The sequence below is a fragment of the Haliotis rubra genome, unplaced genomic scaffold, assembly GCF_003918875.1.
Source record: "Haliotis rubra isolate DU_JTF1 unplaced genomic scaffold, ASM391887v1 Scf327, whole genome shotgun sequence".
Lineage (NCBI taxonomy): Eukaryota > Metazoa > Mollusca > Gastropoda > Lepetellida > Haliotidae > Haliotis > Haliotis rubra.
In genome coordinates this window covers 251,321-271,657 of record NW_025766999.1, presented here as the reverse complement: position 1 = coordinate 271,657, position 20,337 = coordinate 251,321, and the positions used below count along the sequence as shown (strand labels likewise).

Sequence of the window (20,337 nt, the reverse complement as noted above, 5' to 3'; positions counted from 1 at the left end):
CTCCCTTGTGCTATAAACATTTTTTCTCTTCTTCGCTGATGCCATTGGTTTTACAAGACTTGGTTCGAATCTCTTGTTTCATCGCGTTGTATTTGGTGAGTTCCGACAGCTCTAAACGATACTCTTCTTCGTGGAATTTACTATCCTATAGGGCTGTCAGACATGATCGTCAATGCTATTCAACTTATACTCGGCTAGAATGCAAATGCTATCGTGTTTCAACGCCTTCCGTTGCAGCCATCGCGAAATAAATTTAAGAGCTACTCGGGTTAACCTTGTGATCCCCGATGCTATTTCCTTAGTGAGCACGATTGGTGTGGCAAATTGAATGATCGTTGATAATAAAAACCGCTTCCAACCGCACCCTCTGTGCCATGTCCACGCCATCAATAGCATTCATGGCTCTGTGATACCTTTTTCGTAATCAAATTCGTACATCGCGCTCCTGTTAGATCTGATGTATGATGTCACGTATTTATCGCACACGAAATCCATCCACGGTCTCCAATGTTCAAGCTACTTCATCCATGGCCGGGTACAATCCCATCTTGATATAATATAGGTTAGGAAATAACCTTCAATTGGTTCTCCAACAATATTATATTGGTATATTTCAGGCTGATTGGGTTCACATTTTCGTATATATAAATACGCTTGATTGAAATTGGATATAGTTCACCTAGAATAGAAACATAGACCCCCACGAGGTTTGTAAAGGGACTGTTCCTGGCTATTCATAAATACAACAACAATGATGTTTATGTTCATTACCCCGGGCAGCATCACTACAAAATAAGTTTGTTTCCTGAAACTGAGAAGAAACGCCATGGAAACCACCATTTCCAGTTGGTTTCCAGGTAGTTCCTACAGTTTCATTGTGGTTTCCATGAAAACTGAAACTGACTTTTGCACCATTTCCCGTTGGTTTCCGGTGCGTTTCATTACCCACTCCTCCAAGCAGGATCCAGCTGGTTTCCATGTTTTCGTTTATTGTAGGTTTCAACCTGGTTTCCGTGTTTTAGTTTATTGTTGGTTTCAACCTGGTTTACATCTTTTCGTTTATTGTAGGTTTCAACCTGGTTTCCATGTTTTCGTTTATTGTAGGTTTCAACCTGGTTTCCATGTTTTCGTTTATTGTAGGTTTCAGCCTGGTTTCCATGTTTTCGTTTATTGTAGGTTTCAGCCTGGTTTCCATGTGTTAGTTTATTGTTGGTTTCAACCTGGTTTCCATGTTTTAGTTTGTTGTAGGTTCCAACCTAGTTTCCAAGTTATAACCTAGTTTCCATTAAAATTGAAACTACATTTTGAACCAGTATCCGGATGGTATCCATGTCGGGACTTTACCCACTTGTCCATGATGCTCCTGCTGTTGCTTCGTTTATTGTTGGTTTCCAACCTAGTTTCCAACTTATAACCTGGTTTCCATGAAACTGAATCTGTTGTGCCGGTCCTTTACCCGCTCCTCAAGAAAAGAGGTTGTGTGTCATGCATTACACATACCAAATCAGGTATTTAATACAATTGCATAATGGTAAACCCGTCAGGATGACAAATAACAGAATAGAACACAAATCCATGAAAAATCTATTTACATTCAACAATTTGTTGATAAACAAATAATATTTGGAATGTTCACATCAATAAAAAAATGAATTTTCAAAATGCATAAATAATTAAAAGCAATAAGGGAATAAACAGCAGTGAGTATGGAATGTTGTAGATCAATCCATATTACTTGGTTTTACAATTTGAGAAATGTTAACTCTTTCCCCAAGAGGGGAAGAACTTTCTGCTTCTACTTCTCCGGCCAGTCTATCGTTGTCAGGACCTTCTTCCTGCTTTCCAGCTTCTGAAATTTAGAAAACAATAATCAATCATTACAAACAAGCATTCGTCAACAATATCGCTAGCTAGAGAAAGGAAAAATGTTGTCTGAGGTAAAATAAACCGAAACCACTGTAACTTAAAACTGATCATTTGACCTGAAAAGTGACAAAAGTTTCAATCGCAGAAGAACTTAATGAAATTTGATAGAGTAGAGAGACAAGCGAGAGAAGGACATATTCCCTTAGCTTGGGTTCGACATTTGATGACTGACGAAAAAGATTCCCTTTCACTAAATAATAATTGTGACTTACGGAAAACATTGAATTAATAATATGTCTTAGGAAAGCCTATTGCCAATTTTTTTCTGGGAAATTCTCATGTGAAAGCCATAACTTATTTTCTGAATTTTACATACATTATGCTTAGATATTATGTGTATAGAACTACGAATTATCCATTATTTTCAAAATAATGTGAAAGGAAATGTTTGGGGTCATTCTGGCAGAGAGGAAATTGAACTAATATCTCACACTGCTATTGACAATGTGTTTACAGCTACTAACAAGTGTGGTGCTGTTAATAAATTGGTAATTGATGTGTGCAAGGTGAAATATGTCCTGACCAAAACCAACTGAGTTATAAAAATAATGTACACTGGCGTTTTACTATGTGCTATTTAAAACTCTTTAAGCTGTGAAATACACAATGCCATTTAGAAAGTGGTCAAATGTAACATATGTTATATTTGGGATTACATTTTCTTTGAAAAGTACAGATTCTACTACTTTTGTTGGATTGAGTCCCATCCGGGATTCGAACCCACACCCTCAGACTCAGGCACCTAATCGCCAGCACACAAAGTCAGATGCCTAGACCGCTCAGACACCGCAGTTCCACAAAAATGGAAGTCGGACAACTGGTAGTCTAGACTGCGGACTTTGTGTACCCCTCTGATAAGTGTAAATTGAGCTGTATATTTCTAATATAAATTGCACGTATTAAACAGTGTTCATTTAAAAAGTTCTTTTGAAGTCAGTGTACATTTCAAGAAATTACATTAACTTGATTTTTTTCAAATGAGGTTTTCATTAAAATTTTAATCTGTGTGAGGTTAGAATTGAGAATGATTAGAATTTATTTACTTACAAATCTGAACCTTTTATTGTTCTTTGCGGACAACCCGTGGGCCTCTGCTTTCCCACTTCTTTGTCTTCTAAGGTGAACGAACCCTCTTGTTCGTCCAAAACCGCCAAACTGCTTCTGAAAGGAGATATGTATAAAGTGGAAAATATTTCCAGTTGGAAGTTACAAAAATAGTGGTTGTGTAATGTTTATGTATTTTTCTGATTTAGGATTTACATTATTTGAGTAATTTTATGTACATTATTTACTGAAGGGTTTGGGTTACACATACCTGTTGTAGGTCAAGATCAGTTGATCATCTTCAGTTTTTCAAACACTGGCCGAATGGAATGCTGGAAATATAGTAATCAGGGGAAAAAATCAGGATCTTTCTAAGTGATATTGTACTCTTGATAACAATAAGGCATGAAAATAAAAGTATAAATAAATTTGCAAAGTGTAGATATGCTAATATGAAAAGAGACAAGATTAACAAAGTCATATATTATTTAAGGTTGACAATGTACATCAATGTATCCCATAAAGAACATATCCTATTAAACGTTCTATATATCCAACTTTCTTTGCAAACTTTTTTGTGGATCCAACACAATCCACATCTCTTCATTAAGAGTTAAATATCTTGACATGATAAGTGTGAAATTGTTTACATCAGATGATAAACTTAAATTACCTCATACATCAGTAATATAAAACTATCCAACACTAGCTTGAAAACCCTTTTTCGATAACAGCTTCCAAAAATAGTGAGTTGACAATTTATCCACTCAACAGCAATATAGTATTATGATAAATATTCATTTGGCTGAAAAAATATTTTAAATTTGTGTCCAGAGGGTGTCTTGTAAGTCTAATAACTAGACAAAGAATTTTGAAACTTCACTCAAACCATGCACCAAATATTGTCAGACAATTCCCATCAATACAAAATGACTTACTATCCCCCACTGTATTGTTTTCAATGGTACAAATATCAAAAGCAATTTTCAACAGCAAACTTTGAAACAGAATTTCCAATCATTTGATTTTTAAAATAATATTCAAATATTTCTAAATACCTTTGACGTCTTGAGTCGTGACATTGCTAGATAGATTTATGGTATATATTTTTCATGCAAAGATAATATTTCATACATTACGATAATGAACCATTTAATCGCATGTGACCTGATCCAAATCACAATCAAGTTCTTGAGTTGACTGAGTACTGGTAAAGGAAGCCATCTCTCTTGTCAAAATGTCGACACGCAATTGCTTATCGAGTTCCATCAAGTCTAAAATTTTAATTTCATTTTATTGTCCTAACTACTTATTTACGTTAAACACTACGAATAACATGAGCTATTGCTTAATTCAAGAAATATACACTGTACCTGACATGGTCGTAGAATGTTCCGTTTCTCCCTCCGCGATCCACAACTGCTCCTGTTTTCAAATTTTCACCTACCCGAAGCTCCAGAGCTTCTCGTGTAACTCTCATTGCCATTGTCTTGATTCAGATAACATGTACAAGCGAAGGAATAATCCATTGTGTTGGGTTCCTTATTGTGTTGATAACGGGAGACACAGATTTGGCCTACTTTCAAAACAACTTCTCATGAGATCAAGTGACAAAATGGCGGCAATTGTGTGTAGGGGCATTGTGGGTAATAACAAATGTGTATTCCTTTTTCGATTGACAGGTATGAAAACATTCTCTGACCCAATTTGGTCGTGATTTCAAGACAAAAATTGAAAATGACCACATCAGTACAAAAACCGTTGATTTTATAAAATGTCACGCGTGCCCACTGATTACCGACTCATTGCTTCCGGTTTCGTCTGTCAACACCTGAATCAGGTAAGTTCCAATTGTATTTACAGCAATTTAATTTTGACAACAGGTGCCCGTTAAGACGAGACAACCCCAAGGAAGCCGACACACGGACCCCGACTCACAAATGACATGACACTGATTGATTGTCAAGTACTTGAACTCATTGAACTTCATAGGTAAATGTTTTGAACGCATTTCCACAATCAAGAATCGGCAAACAAGCCAAGGAAAAAGGCTTCAGCATACAACATAGATAAGGGACAATGGATGTGGTGACATAATGAATAAATAGTCATGTTGGATGTTGTTGAGTAGTCGTATGTGTTATATAAATCAAAATTATAACAGTATAGTGATTTGGTGTCCAACAATATCAGTTCTTTTCACACACTCAACATCTTGGTTCAACAAAAACAGGTAAATAAAAATTTTGACCAATGTACCTTTTTAAATGCTGAGTCAATTCACCTTTCAAAATGTTATTCTTGTATATATACTGAGTCAAAAAAGAAACTTCACAAAATGTAATTTGAAAAATAATGAATAATTTTTCTCTGATGATACATCTATGTATCCGAAATGGGATCCATATCTTTCGACTCTAGAAAAACGTTAGCAAAACCCACTCAAACCCATCCATTCGTCGTGCAAATGACGTTAGTGCCAAATCAGGTTTTGCACGTGCAGTCAATCACGTGATCTTCGCATCGAAGTTTTCTTCATATGCACGTGTTTGCATTGGCCTCAAGAATTGAAAAAACACTTTTAAACCACAGTTCTAACGGTACTTGAAATGCCACGATTGTCAAATGTGCAACATGAACGTGCCGTTTGCATGTTGCAAGCGGGAAGATCAGTTATTGACGTCGCAAGAGCAATGGGATGCAGCCGTCGTACTGTGTATGACTTGCGAGGTCGTCTACAACAAACTGGCACCACTTCTGATCGCCCAAGGTCGGGTCGTCCACGTGTGACGTCACGAGCAGAAGACCGTCAAATCGTCCTACGTCACCTACGTGACAGATTTCTGCCGGCTACACGAACCAGGGCTGAGATGTTTAGAGGTCGACTGTCCTCACAGACCATTCGAAATTGGTTGCGGGCTGCCAATCTCCATTCTCGACGTCCATATCGTGGGCCAATATTGACGCCGTTTCATCAACGTCAACGTCTGCTGTGGGCCCAACGATACCTCCGATGGACCCAGAGAGACTGGAATCGAGGCGTCTTTAGCGATGAATCCAGGTTTACCCTCAGAGTCGCGGACGGCAGGCATAGAGTCTGGAGACGACGTCGTGAACGGTATGCCCAATGTTGTATACAGGAAGTCGACAGATTCGGGGGCGGAAGTTGCATGGTGTGGGGTGCTTTCTGTGGGAACAACCGTTCCCGACTTCTGGTCATCCGTGGAAACCTCACAGCTGCTGCTTACCGCGACCAGGTGCTCACCCCTGAACTCGTTCCTTTCATGGCGGCTCATGGCCCAGGTCTACAGTTCCAGCATGATAATGCTCGGCCGCATACCACGATGTTGACACGAAATTTCCTTCAAAATGCTGGAATCAACGTCATGGACTGGCCATCGAGGTCCCCTGACCTTAATCCAATAGAGCACGTTTGGGATGCACTTGGGAGAAGGCTTCGTGGTCTTAGGAACCAACCTCAGAATTTGCAGGAACTTGGCGCTGCCTTGCAAGAGCAATGGCGCAGAATCCCCAACCACGTGTTCACAAGCATCCAGCAGTCGATGAAGAGACGGTGTTTGGCAGTGGTGAATGCGCGGGGCGGCCATACACGATATTGAACTGAGAAATTTCGCATTTTTATTCTTGTGACTTGACATTCTGTATACCCATGTTTTGGAACGGCGGTGTAGCCTAATGGAACTGATTATGGCACTGTCAGTGTATCGAGTACATCACACAGATCTCAGCAATGAAATAATAACAATTTAACCATCTTACCATCTCTTGTTCTTTTATAGTGCCCTGAAGAAAGAATGTGAAGTTTCTTTTTTTGACTCAGTATATTTATCATTGTTTTATTATTTCTTTTTAGATGAGGAAAGTCCCTCATCCTCAGTTTGGCAAAGCAGACAACTGAACCCTGGACCGGCCTCATTCATCCCAATCCTGGGAATCCAGACTAAGTGTGCCTGGTAGTAGTTATTTGCTAATATTTATCGTCGCACGCACAACTAATGTGTTTCGGCGACGGGTGTGTGCCTGGTGCTGGACAAAGGCCATTTGTAGTTGTTGTTCCCTTACCTCACCATTTGTATGTTTAGTATGATTATTGTGAAGTTTGTGTGTATGGTAGCGGAAATATGATACTTCTTCATTTCTCTGCCTATCACATTTATGATTTTGATAGTGAATAAAAAAGAATGTGAAGAAATGAAATGTGTCTTTTGTTTTTTTGTCATCATTTTGAAGACACATTATACAATTATGTTATTATCCACCGAATGATGCATCAACAATTATTTGGGGTAACATTTCGTCTTGTTCATCTAAGCAATCTTACAAATTATGTACTCTTTCAAATGAAAATCTGCTATTCCTTCCCCAGGCATATTCATTTTGAATTTTAAGACCTCATAATTATTCTACACAATTACTGATAATGTAATATGGTATGAAAGCAGTTAATCTTTAAAACTAAGTTTCATAAATGGAAACCAACAGTATAGACATGACCATAGTTTCTTGTTGGTTTCCATTTCCAGAACACGCCGGAGGCTCGGGTTCGATTCCCCACATGGGTACAATGTGTGAAGCCCATTTCTGGTGTCCCCCGCTGTGATATTGCTGGAATATTGCTAAAAGCGGCATAAAACTAAACTCACTCACTCACTCCATTTCCGGAACTATACGTTTACAGTATCTATTATGGATTCTATTAGGAAACTAGGTTATCCAGTTTCCATGAATGGATACCAACTGGGTGCCATGATGGTCAACTTCATGCCAAACAATCGCAAATTTTAAGTTACTTAGTTCAACACAGTGCACAGGAAACCAACATGAAACATTTTCTGGTTTTATGTTGGTTTCCATTAAATGAAACCTTCAATTGCAAATTCAAGGAATGGAAACCAACAAGAAACCTATAACCTTAGTTTCTTGTTGGTTTCCATTTACAGAAATGCAAAAATCACAGAATCCAAAATGGAATCTAGTTGGAAACACAGTTACCCAGTTTCAGTGAATGGAAACCAACTGGATTCCGCAATTACCGACTATACGGATGGTTCCCAGGTATCAGGAAACCGAGTCATTTTTGTAGTGCGTACTGTTGACCCATCCAAAAGTTTCACATAGAATTTCCAAGATAGAGTTGAATGATAAGTGTAGAGTGTAATTTTATACTGAAATCAGTATTTGAAAAATTTAGTGGTATTTGAAAGTGGTAATCAGCAATGTCAAACTTTAATAGTGCACTTTTGGTGGTCGGGGCTAACATAGAGCCTGGGTGATCTGGTATTAGCAAAATGTTTATGGTATTACGTTCCGGAGTGGAAGCCATGAACACAATCGCATTATTTTTTAGTTTGATGACATAACCCAAATCATCTAGAACCATATATGGGTAGGTTAGAGTAATATTCATCAACCAGTCGATTTTTGGTTATGATATCAACATCCATTTGCCATCGTCGATGAGTACGAGATGGTACAATGTGTTTTTTAAGAGTCCCTCAGTCTCAACGTCGTTTAAATCTCCCAGTTCTTGTCGTCTGTATACATTATTTTGTAAGTGCAAGGCGTTTTCAGTACCAGGTTGATCGAAACCTTGTGTGTCCGCGAGATCAGAGAACGCGATGGTAGCGAGTGGACTAAGGTTTTGTGTCCCTGAAACGTCATCCATGGTCATACTAGTTTATGAAATAGTCTCCAATTGGTTCTCTGACAAACATTAAGCTGATTTTTTAGGTAAAAAAATCGTCGTAAGTACAGATTTTCCCCTCCAAGTTAATCGTCACCCCCTCAAGGCTTGCATAAGCATTGACTTCTTTCTGTATATAAATCGCGCAAACATGATGTTGATGTTTTCGAGGCCAACAGAGTTTTACCCTCGTTATAATTTCAGTATCTTGGTCTGGTGATGCCCACGAGTAAGACTTCGAAATAAAGCGTAGAATTGTTTGGAATCCCTTGAAAAACATCTGACATGTTTTCAAATTCAAGCACCAACTGTAAACTCGTATTTGGGTTATCTGGTCGACTCGCTAGCAAAAGACCTGCTTTTCTCGGGATGGGGCTCACGAGCACACTCCTTCTTTGTGATGGGACGCAAGCCATGATTAGAATCCCATTATTGATGACTTTTGTCAAAAATGATCCTTAGTCTCCGTAAACACATAGGGAGAAATGAGGGTGATATTGAGTAGTCAGTCGATTTTGGGTGAGAACAATGTCCATTGGTTATCATCGGTAAGGATAAACTGGTACAACGTGTTTTTAAGAGACCTCTGTTCTCGACATTATCTAAATCGCCTAGACTGCCATCGAATGCTGGGACCATCACTCAGTTATTCCCGTTGCAAATGACAGCCTCTAAATCTCCTAGGTTACCACCACCTCTCCAGAGGTTACTTCTGCTGGTCTGTAAACATTGTTTCTGAATTCTAAAACGTATAACTTGCCTTCGACACCGAGTTCATGGAATCCTCGCGTGTCCCTGAGATCGCAGATCGCGGTGGTAGGGCATTTTCTAGGGCGCTGCATTCCGGGACCAGAAGCTTCGACCATTACACGACCATTATTTGATGCACGCTCAGATATCCTATATTCACTGGTCGATGTTTTATATCTAAAACCGAGACTTTGAGTTCCGTGATGATGCCCTGCATTAACTTTTTGTGCTATAAGAACGGGAACGATTCAGTTCTACTGTCGTTGTACTTTTCGTGTTTCACTGCCATGGCTCTTAATAGAGTCGAAAGGCATTTGATATGAATATTATCAGTCATACCTATCTGATCGAGATAAATGTACAGCTCCTCACAGGGAACGATGTCTGGTAATTTCTAGCCTTTTATGGTGGTTTGGTGTCGTATTTCATTCGATGTCAACCCGAGACCAATGGGATCTTTCCCACTGGTTAAGATCAGCATTCCCTCCAACTCATTTAGTTTGAGACTGACTCCAAAGGTTTAAAAATTTCGTCGTACAAACGTTACAATAGCCGTCGGACAAAATGTGGTGGTCTCCACTGATGAATAGCTTGTTGTTACCTTCATCATGATTGATATCAGTCCATTGCGCTAATACGTGAGATCACATAGTGCTTTATCCTAAAGTGATCGTATAACTGCTACCGATTTCACGCAAATGAGGGTTGTGGTGCATGCGGATGGCTCCCCTTTCTAAGCTCGGTTTATCGATCTATTAAAATAGTATAAGCTTTCTGCCACGAGTGTGAAAGCGGTACATGCTTGGTTTTCGAACTCGATTCAATCCTATCAACATCAATTCAATTTCGCTGTGTGGCGTTCGACAACGGGGTGTGGTGTGACTTTGAACAACACTTGTAGTGATCCACTGACTCATTTCATGTTTAATACCAGATCAGGTGCATCCTGAAAGAAATAAGCTAAACGATTCCGCAGGACGGGGGGTGGAATGCATCAGATAATCTGTACGATCAGCGTGTGTACGAACGTATTTGTAAAAAATTGATATTGATCCGAAGACGGTCCTACACAACACCGTATAAAACAATCTTTACAATACATTACAAAACTATACTCTAACGAGTCTGCGCAGTGGCATGTGCCACTGTTATTGGATCCCGAACAATATCTTCTAGAATACCGGATAACAGCTCTATATTTACAGCAGAAGCAAACGCCATCTTAACAGCTCTTAAATATATTCAAAGACATCCCAAACATAAACAATATATAATATTTTCTGACTCTCTTGCCTTCAGGCTATTAAAAATCTCTCTTGCAAACATCCACTTTTAATTGAAATAATCGAATTATATAATGATCTTGCTACTGGCCAATGCGACATCGTCTTTTGTTGGTTACCCAGCCACGTTTGCATTTCTGGGAACACGGTGGCTGATATTGCTGCTAAGGCAGCCCTCAACAAATCTGTGACACCACTTCTTATTCCATACTCTGATTATAAAGCCAGCATTAGAACATACATCCGCGATCTAATGCAATAGAAGTGGGACACCCAAGTAGGTATTAATAAATTACATGCAATAAAACCCTACATTGGTTACACCTACTTGGGTTGTCAGTCCAGATTTGAAGAGGTCATTATGCGACGATGTCGCATTGGCCATACTAGATATACCCATGAATATTTGCTTAAAGGCGAAGATCCTCCGTTTTGCATCCCTTGTGATGAAAGAATCAGTCAAGCATGTCTTGCTTGACTGCATTGAATATTCCATCACAAGGGATATCTATTTCAAATCAAAAACTCTGAAGGATCTTTTTAATAATGTCAGTTCTCATTTAATTATTGCATTTTTAAAAAAATTAGATTTGTTGAGTGATTTGTAAATAGATATATATTTTATTATTGGTAGTTTAGATTAGTAACTGAGATTGTTAGTGGCTGTATCCTCAAAGGGGGTTGAAGTATTGTAAAATTATTGTCCTCCTGAGAGGGTACGTAAGTCCCAAAACATTTAGTCAATCTAAGTGTACCTGCTTTTTAATCGTAGAATAAGTGTGTTTTTAATTTATGGCTCGATGTCTCTTCTGTCGCCAATGGCTGAAGGGATGGTGTAAATCCAACTAGGGTCCATGCAGGTAGCAAAAGTAATGTAAGTCCCCATGGCTCCTAGTCTGGTGATCTACCTTCAGTTGTTGGCGATCTATAGCCCATTTTTATATTGTGTTGTCCCCTATAGTTACTATGTTTTAGATTCAATTACTAGTTTTACATATATATCTGTGATACTCTAGTTGCTTTACTGTCCTTTGTCGGCAGGTTTTTATAATGTCCATATATATATATTCTTTTTCAATATCAAATGTTCTCGTCACGATATGGCTGAAATATTGCCGATGTGACGTTAAATATTAACTCACTCACTCACTCACTCACTCACTCACTCACTCACTCACTCACTCACTCGAGTCTAACCCTGCATATAACTGTTTCTTCAATCCACTCTATGAGGATTTGTACAACAAGAAATCTTCTCTAGTTCCGCCTCTTGGACTCATAATTAAACCATTTAATCTGCTGCCGGCATTGCGCTGGAAAATATATCTCCTCCCGGTCTTCTTTCTTCTCCTCCTTGGCAGTTGGTTAGGCCACAAGTTGACATAACATTAACCACACTTAAAAAATCAGAAACTAGTGAATTACAATATAAACAAGACTTTAATCAATTACAAAATAAACAGAATACATACAAATCCGTATTTACAGATGGATCCAAGGAGGGTGTCGCAGTTGCTTGTGCCACTGGCATCCAGAACAATATCTTCTCGACTACCAGATCACAGCTCAAATTTCACAGCCGAAGCAAACGCTCTATTAACGGCCTTAAAATATATTAATAAACACCCTAAATATAAACAATATATAATCTATTCAGATTCTCTTTCGTGCCTTCAGGCTATTAAAAATCTTTCTTGCAAACATCCACTCTTAACTGATATCATTGAATTATACAATGATCTTGCTTCTGGCCAATACAACATCGTCTTTTGTTGGTTACACAGCCACGTTGGCATTTTTAAGAACATAATAGCTGATCTTGCTGCCAAGGCAGCACTCACCAAATCTATGACCTCACTTCTTATTCCATACTCTTGCCCTGTTCCTCTCAAAACCAATCTTCAGGCTGTTGCTGTTCGTCTTTCTTTACAAATAACCATTACCCTCTGTTCTTTATATATATCGCCATCTTCAACACTTCACCAGTCTGATCTTCAAGATGTATTTGATCAACTTCCCAAACCCTGTATCATAATGGGTGATCTCAATGGACATAACCCATTATGGGGAAGTACTGATACCAATGCTAAAGGGAAAATTCTTGAAGATTTTATCTCTAGTAATCATTTATGCATATTAAATGACGGCTCTCAAAGATATCTACATCCTGCAACTGGAAGATATTCCTCTTTAGATCTGTCACTCACTGATTCAAACGTTTATAATGAATTCGAATGGTCAGTCCATGATGATCTTTGTGGGAGTGACCATTTTCCCACAGTACTTACAGCAATTAACCCTGCCGATGATCCACCTTTCACAAGATGGAACTTTTCTAAGGCCAATTGGCCCTTATTTCAGGCCACCTGCCTCGAAGAACTGAAATCAGACCTTTTCATGGATGTTTTTGATCCAATTCAATTGTTCTCTGACAAACTAAGACATATAGCTGATGATACTATTCCTAAGTCCTCTGTAAACCCACACATACGTAAGCCATGGTTTAATGACGAATGCAAACAGGCTAGGAAAAGTAGGAAGAAAGCCGAGAAATATTTTCGCAGCCATCCTACAGTACATAACTTAAATAATGTAAAAATCAGTTATGCTAAGGCTCGCCGAACGTTCAAGCACATTAAGCGTCATACTTGGAAAAAATACGTTTCCAAAATAAATTCCCGTACTCCTATGTCAAGGGTATGGAATATGATCCAAAAAATCAAAGGCAAGGGTTCCAAATCTAGTAGTATTCACCACCTCAAAGATGATACTGACATACTAACTGAAAAATCTGATATTGCAAACATGTTAGGTGAAACATTGGCTAAACATTCGTCCTCCTCAAATTATAATCCAAAATTTCAGGTTTATCAAACACAACAAGAAAAGAAAAAAATAAATTTTCAATCTGATAATGGTGAAGATTATATTGAGGTATTTTCACTACATGAACTTCACACTGCTTTATCACAAGCTCATGATACTGCAACAGGACCTGATAATATCCACTACCAACTCTTAAAACACTTGCCTGAATCTTGTCTTGAAACTTTACTTAACATTTTTGACCATATTCTGACAACGGAACATTTTCCTCCTTCATGGCGAAACGCCATAGTTGTTCCTATCCCAAAGCCTGGCAGGGATCATACAGATCCATCTAATTATCGACCTATTTCCTTAACTAGCTGTGTTTGTAAAACCATGGAGCGAATGGTCAATAATCGCTAAGTTTGGTTTTTAGAAACCAACAATCTAATCACTGATATACAATGTGGTTTCCGTAGAAACCGAAGTACTGTTGACCACTTGGTTCGTTTGGAATCATTTGTTAAAAATTCTTTTATTAAAAAACAACATGCTGTATCCATCTTTTTTGATCTGGAAAAAGCTTATGACACCACTTGGAAGGATGGTATTTTACAAGATTTACAAGCTTTTGGGTTGAGAGGTCGCTTGCCTCAATTTATAACTAATTTTTTATCCGACAGACAGTTTGAAGTTCGTGTGGGATCAACCTTGTCAGACTTCTTTAATCAAGACCAAGGTGTTCCACAGGGCAGTATTTTGTCTGTGACTTTATTTAGCATTAAGATAAATAGCCTTTCACAGGATTTAAGTGATTCAGTTGATGGATCACTATTTGTGGATGATTTTAATGTTTCTTGTAGAGGTAGAAATATGCATACAATAGAGAGACAATTACAACTTTGTCTCAATAAAATCGACAAATGGTCACTTGAAAACGGGTTTAAATTTTCTATAGCAAAAACTAATTGTATACATTTCTGCAGAAAATATAAACCGCATAAAGATCCAGAATTATTTTTAAATGGCACCCCAATCAAAGTTGTAAAGGAGGCCAAGTTCTTGGGTCTTATTTTCGACTCACATTTAACTTTTCTGCCACACATTAAATCACTTAAAGCCAAATGCCTAAAGGCACTTGATCTGTTAAAAGTCGTTTCAAATTGTAAGTGGGGTTGGGATCAAACTACCCTACTGCACCTATACAGATCTCTCATCCGGTCGAAACTTGATTACGGCTCCATCGTTTATGGTGGAGCCTGTAAAAGCAATCTCAAAATACTTGATTCAATTCATCACCAGGGTCTGAGACTATGTCTTGGGTCTTTCAGAACTTCTCCTATTGACAGTCTGTACGTTGAGGCTGATGAGCCATCTCTTAGCCAACGCCGTATAAAATTATCCTTACAGTATATAACCAAATTATATTCTCACGAGTCTAACCCTGCATTTAACTGTGTTTTTCATCCTCTTTATGAGGATCTCTACAATAAAAAAGACTTCTCTTGTTCCGCCTCTGGGACTAAGAGTCAAACCTTTCATTTCTGCTGCTGGTATTGAGCTAGACAATATATCTTCTTCCCGTCTGTTTTCTTCTCCTCCTTGGCAGTTAGTTAGACCAGAAGTTGACCTAACACTAACAACATTTAAAAAATCGGAAACAAACGAATTACAATATAATCAAGAATATAATCAATTAAAAACTAAATATAATACCTACAAATCCTTATTTACAGATGGGTCCAAGGATGGTGGCGCGGTTGCTTGTGCCACTGTCATTGGATCCAGAACAATATCTTCTCGATTACCAAATAACAGTTCTATTTTCACAGCGGAAGCTCACGCTATATTAACAGCTCTTAGATATATCAATAACCACCGTAAATATAAACAATACATCATCTTTTCTGATTCTCTTTCGTGTCTTCAGGCTATTAAAAATCTTTCTTGTAAACATCCACTTTTATTAGAAATTATTGAATTGTACAATGAGCTTGCTACTGGCCAATGCGACATCGTCTTTTGTTGGTTACCCAGCCACGTTGGCATTTCTGGGAATACTATGGCTGATCTTGCTGCTAAGGCAGCACTCAACAAATCTGTGACACCACTTCTTATTCCCTACTCTGATTACAAAGCTAGCATTAGAACTTACATCCGTGATCTGATGCAGAAGAAGTGGGACACCCAAGTAGGTATTAACAAATTACATGAAATAAAACCTTATATTGGTTACACTCATTTGGGTTGTCAGTCCAGATTTGAGGAGGTCATTATGCGACGATGTCGCATTGGCCATACAAGGTATACTCACAAATACTTGTTGAAAGGTGAAGATCCTCCGTTTTGTATCCCTTGTGATGAGAGAGTCACAGTCAAGCATATCCTGCATGACTGTGTCGAATTCTCCATCATAAGGGATACCTATTTCAGTGTTAAAACTGTTAAGGATCTTTTTAACACTGTTCATGTTCATTTAATTCTTGGTTTTTTAAAAGAAATTGATTTGATTTATGAATTTTGATTAATATGTTCTGTAGATAGATGTATTTTAAAGCTACGTAGTTTAGATTAGCAACTTAGATTGTCAGTGGCTGTACCCTCAAAGGGGGTTAAAGTATTGTAAAATTATTGTCCTCCGGAGAGGGTACGTAAGTCCCAATACATTCGAAGTGGATTTAAACCTACTACCATTTTAATCGTAGAATGTCTGTTCGTTTAATTTGTGGCTAGATTTTCTAAAATTGCTAATAGCTGAAGGGATGGTGTAAATCCAGCTAGGGTCCATGCAGGAAGCAAATGTACTGTAAGTCCCCATGGTCTCTAGTATGGTGATCTACCTTCAGCTGTTGGCGATATATAGCCTATTTTTATATTGTGTTGTCACCTATAGTTCAAATATTTTAGATTTAATTACTAGTTTTACATGTCTAACTGTGATATTCTAGTTGTTTTACTGTCCTTCGTCGGCAGGTTTTTATGATATAGATATATTTCGTTTCAATATCAAATGTTCTCGTCACGATATGGCTGAAATATTGCCGATGTGACGTTAAATCTTAACTCACTCACTCACTATTCCATACTCTGATGACAAAGCTATCATCAGCTTTTTTATCCGTGATTTGATGCAGAAGAAGTGGGACACTCAAGTAGGAATTAATATACTACATGCAATAAAACCTTATATTGCTTACACCTACTTGGGTTGTCATTCCAGATTTGAAGACGTCATAATGCGACAATGTTGTATTGGCCAAACTAGATATACTCATGAATACCTGTTAAAAGGTGAAGATCCTCCGTTTTGCATCCCTTGTGATGAGAGAATCATGGTCAAGCATGTCCTGCTTGACTGTATAGATTTTTCCATCACAAGGGATAAATATTTCAATGTCAAAACAGTGAAGGATCTTTTTAATGTGAACTATCATTAAATTATTGAATTTTTAAAAGAAATTGGATTATTAGACAAATTTTGATGAATGGTTTGTAAATAGATACATTTTTTAGTATTGGTAGTATAATTGAGCAGCTGAGATGTGAGTGGCTGTGTCCTCACAGGGGGTTGAAGTATTGTAAAATTGTTGTCCTCCAGTGGGGGTACGTAAGTCCCAAAACTTTCAAGGTAAATTAAGCTTACTGAATATTTTAGAACGTAGCATTTTTGTCATTTTAAGCTATGGCTAAATATACCTGGAATCACCAGCTGCTGAATGGATGATGTAAATCCAGCTAGGGTCTAAGCAGGTAGCAAAAGTACTGTAAGTCCCCATGGTCCCTAGGTTGGTGATCTACCTACAGTTGCTGGCAACCTATATCCTGTTTATATATTTTATTGTCTGTACCATTTGTCTAATTTAAGTTCATTACTTCTTAGTTTCAATTCTCTGACTGTGATAATCTAGTTTTTTTTACTGTCCATCGTCGATGGGGTTTTATAATTCAATTGCAATTATTGTTAATTTATAACTTTTTAACTCACTCACTCCAAAGACGGATTAGCATTTGCCGGGCGTGAATCATGGATTGGGCATTCTGTACATTGCAGGAGACCTCTCCGTGAAAGAAGCCAGCTATTATTATCTGAGGAGAGGCATATTTCGATTGGTCATTACTCTTTCCACTAATGACTGGATAGATAAACATATGAACTTTACGAGTGGCGTTGATTTTATAATCAAAAAGGTTGAGCGAACCCGCTCTGAAGACGATTGGAAAAAGTGATATTGGATACATCAAAAGGGTTTTCTTGTCAAGGTATCATAAGATTGAACGATTCGATTCAAACGTACGTGTGGGATATTCTCGGCGTGCAGGTGCAAATGCGGTACAGTATTATATGTCGGGGGACGGCTTTCGACGAGCAGAAACAATTCGTGGCGAACGTCAAAGATGCCATTGCCAGCCCTGTTGATCTCCCGACATGCATCAAGCGCTATCAAAATACATTGGAAAATGCCAGTTCGAAAGTCTACTACGTTTTCAGAACAGGGTTGTACATGACCCCTGAGCAGCATGAAACTGAGGGTGAATAAAGTGCTGGGGTAGAATAAAGACATAACAAGAGGTATGAATCCCGATATTAACGTCAATCAAGTCACACCACCCATGAGTACTGGTGAAATGGGAACAGTGAAACCACAACCGGAGCCAACCGTTCAAATTTCACCTACACCACACCTATCGGCAAGCGCTTTTGTCCAAAATCAGTGACACATCGATCAGAAAACAACGCTTGAGGTCGTTGGGATCACAGTAGGGTTGTGCCTTATTTGATTAAAAAATCTTTAGCGGCGACGTACAACAGACGGCCACGGTGACGATGAGCGCCCACAAGTTTTGACAGCCAAGTGACTGTTTTCGATTAGAATCCTGACAACCAGTAAACGATGCTACCGAGGATACCTGGGAGGGCTTCCGCAGCTATCCCCGCCAGTCTCGTGAGGATTTGACCTAAGGATTTGAAATTTTGTTTGCAGTGTTAGGCTAGCTGTTGGGCTCGGAATGGCACCACCACTGGTCAGAGAGATGACAAAAGTCGATATAATGAACCCGACTGCTGCGGTCAAAATTCTAGTAATGATGATCCCCTGTTCTCTAAACAATGTTTTAAGCCTTTTGGCTAAAGTGGTGTCTTTGGTGAGGACTCAATGAATGGTTTTGCGAATGCGACTGAGTTGGGATCGAAGGGCCTCTCAGATGCTGGAAGCCGCTTCTAATCAGGCCGATCTTTCGGCTTCCAGGTTGCATAATCTTTTGCTGAACTTGTCCCCTGCTTCATTGAGTTTGTTTCTGCATGAGCTATATGCTCGTAGAGTGCGTCCAGTTTCGCTAGGTATGGTCTTTTTGTTCTGCGTATGTTTTTTGCATGGCCTTGTCTAGGTAAATTGAAACTGGGATGTTTCTAAGGGAGTATCATTGAGTGTGTCCAATATGTCGTCGAGTAGTTCGACACTTCTAGAGCGCATTGCGGTACATCTCTCAAATTGTCTTGATCGAGCGCATTGGTCGTGGCACGGTTTGTAAAGTTTTCGTGGCCTTCGCTGAAAGGTTTGATTGGGTACTACTATAATCTTCTAGTTTTAATTGATAGCGGAGTGGACGCCATGGCCACTGGCCAGTATAGACAAGGCGAGGGGTTTTCTCGTACGGATATTCATGAGATCGATACCTGGAGCGGCTGTCAATCGCAGTGTCCATCCAATATCGATTTTAAACTAAGAAATGTCGCGATACATAGTATTTTCATCTCTTCATTTGTTATTGTAATAATCATTCACGATCGTTTTTAAAAGATCATTGCTGAGGACGTTACCCATGATGGATTAAGTTTCATCATCATCATTGAGCAAATCGTCCATTTCGAATTCCTCTAGAAATTCGTCAGCAATTCTTCTGTTATATTAAAGACCTAAAAACTGTGAGAATGACGTCATCGTTCCCGGGACCACTCGCCTGGCTTTTCAGATCAGTTTGGATTCCAGGGATGATAACATAGAACTCGTGACGAACATCAGCCAAGTGATCATGAAGAAAACGATGATTAAAATCAGCCGGAATGAGGTCCTGAGCATCGACGACAGCAATGTGTTTTTCAGTTACATGGACCTCTTGAGAACCACGAGCAAACGGAAAAACATGAAATATCAAGGCATTTGACCAGCAACAGCTTGTGCAGTTGGGGTATGCTTTCATGCAAGCCGAGCCCACCGCTATGCCAAGGGGACATAAGGCTATAGCCAATGTATTCAGGAACCAAGTTTGCATTCCAACGACTCGAAGGACACACGCCGTTTTACCAAGTCGCGCTGGGTGATAGGCTGGAATACGAACTCACGTTTAATGAATATAGTAAAATCATTTATATATCGGACTGCGAGTTGGGCAGCTGTACCATCGACAATATTTCGTTAGAATTCGACATGGTCACGAATCCAACAATTGGCCAGACAAATTCGCAACCAGTATTTGGGAACGTTAGCCATCTTGTACGATCGCGTGTTACGTCATCGGAAGATCGTCAGTGATAAAAGCGATTTGCTGTTAAATATCAATCTGAACGTGCCCGATCGATCGATGATCAAGCGCCCACCAGAAATCAACGCAGACATTAAGGATCTCTGACTCACCGACTTGGTGCTTGGGGATTATCTGACGACCAAAAACATGCTGTGTCTGGAATGCGATCCACGGATGACGATCAGCTTCATGGTAGTGGGTGTCGCATCGAAAACGGGAGCGATGGGATCACGATCCAAATCACCAAGAAGGCTCAAGCCACTGATAAATTAAACCCATATTTGTACGTGATTATGCATG

At 38.9% G+C, this 20,337-nt stretch overlaps 1 protein-coding gene and 2 long non-coding RNA genes across 3 annotated transcripts in view; 1 reads left to right on the top strand and 2 right to left on the bottom strand.

The window, feature by feature from the left end:
• Positions 1-7,182, top strand: part of LOC124283991 (retinal guanylyl cyclase 2-like) — a 388,141-nt gene extending 380,959 nt beyond the window's left edge. Inside the window, exon 18 of the mRNA XM_046720035.1 lies at positions 6,845-7,182. Coding sequence (XP_046575991.1) covers positions 6,845-6,848 — 4 coding nt within the window. The 3' untranslated portion in view covers positions 6,849-7,182. The remainder of the gene's footprint in view (positions 1-6,844) is intronic.
• On the bottom strand, positions 1,722-19,991 carry LOC124283994. The gene is made up of 3 exons (XR_006900449.1): positions 19,981-19,991; positions 6,751-6,753; positions 1,722-1,849 (listed from the first exon to the last, which is right to left on the bottom strand). It is a non-coding gene; the product is annotated as an uncharacterized LOC124283994 (long non-coding RNA).
• Positions 3,036-4,929, bottom strand: LOC124283993. The gene is made up of 3 exons (XR_006900448.1): positions 4,344-4,929; positions 3,242-3,302; positions 3,036-3,087 (listed from the first exon to the last, which is right to left on the bottom strand). It is a non-coding gene; the product is annotated as an uncharacterized LOC124283993 (long non-coding RNA).
• Positions 19,992-20,337: the final 346 nt, after the last annotated feature.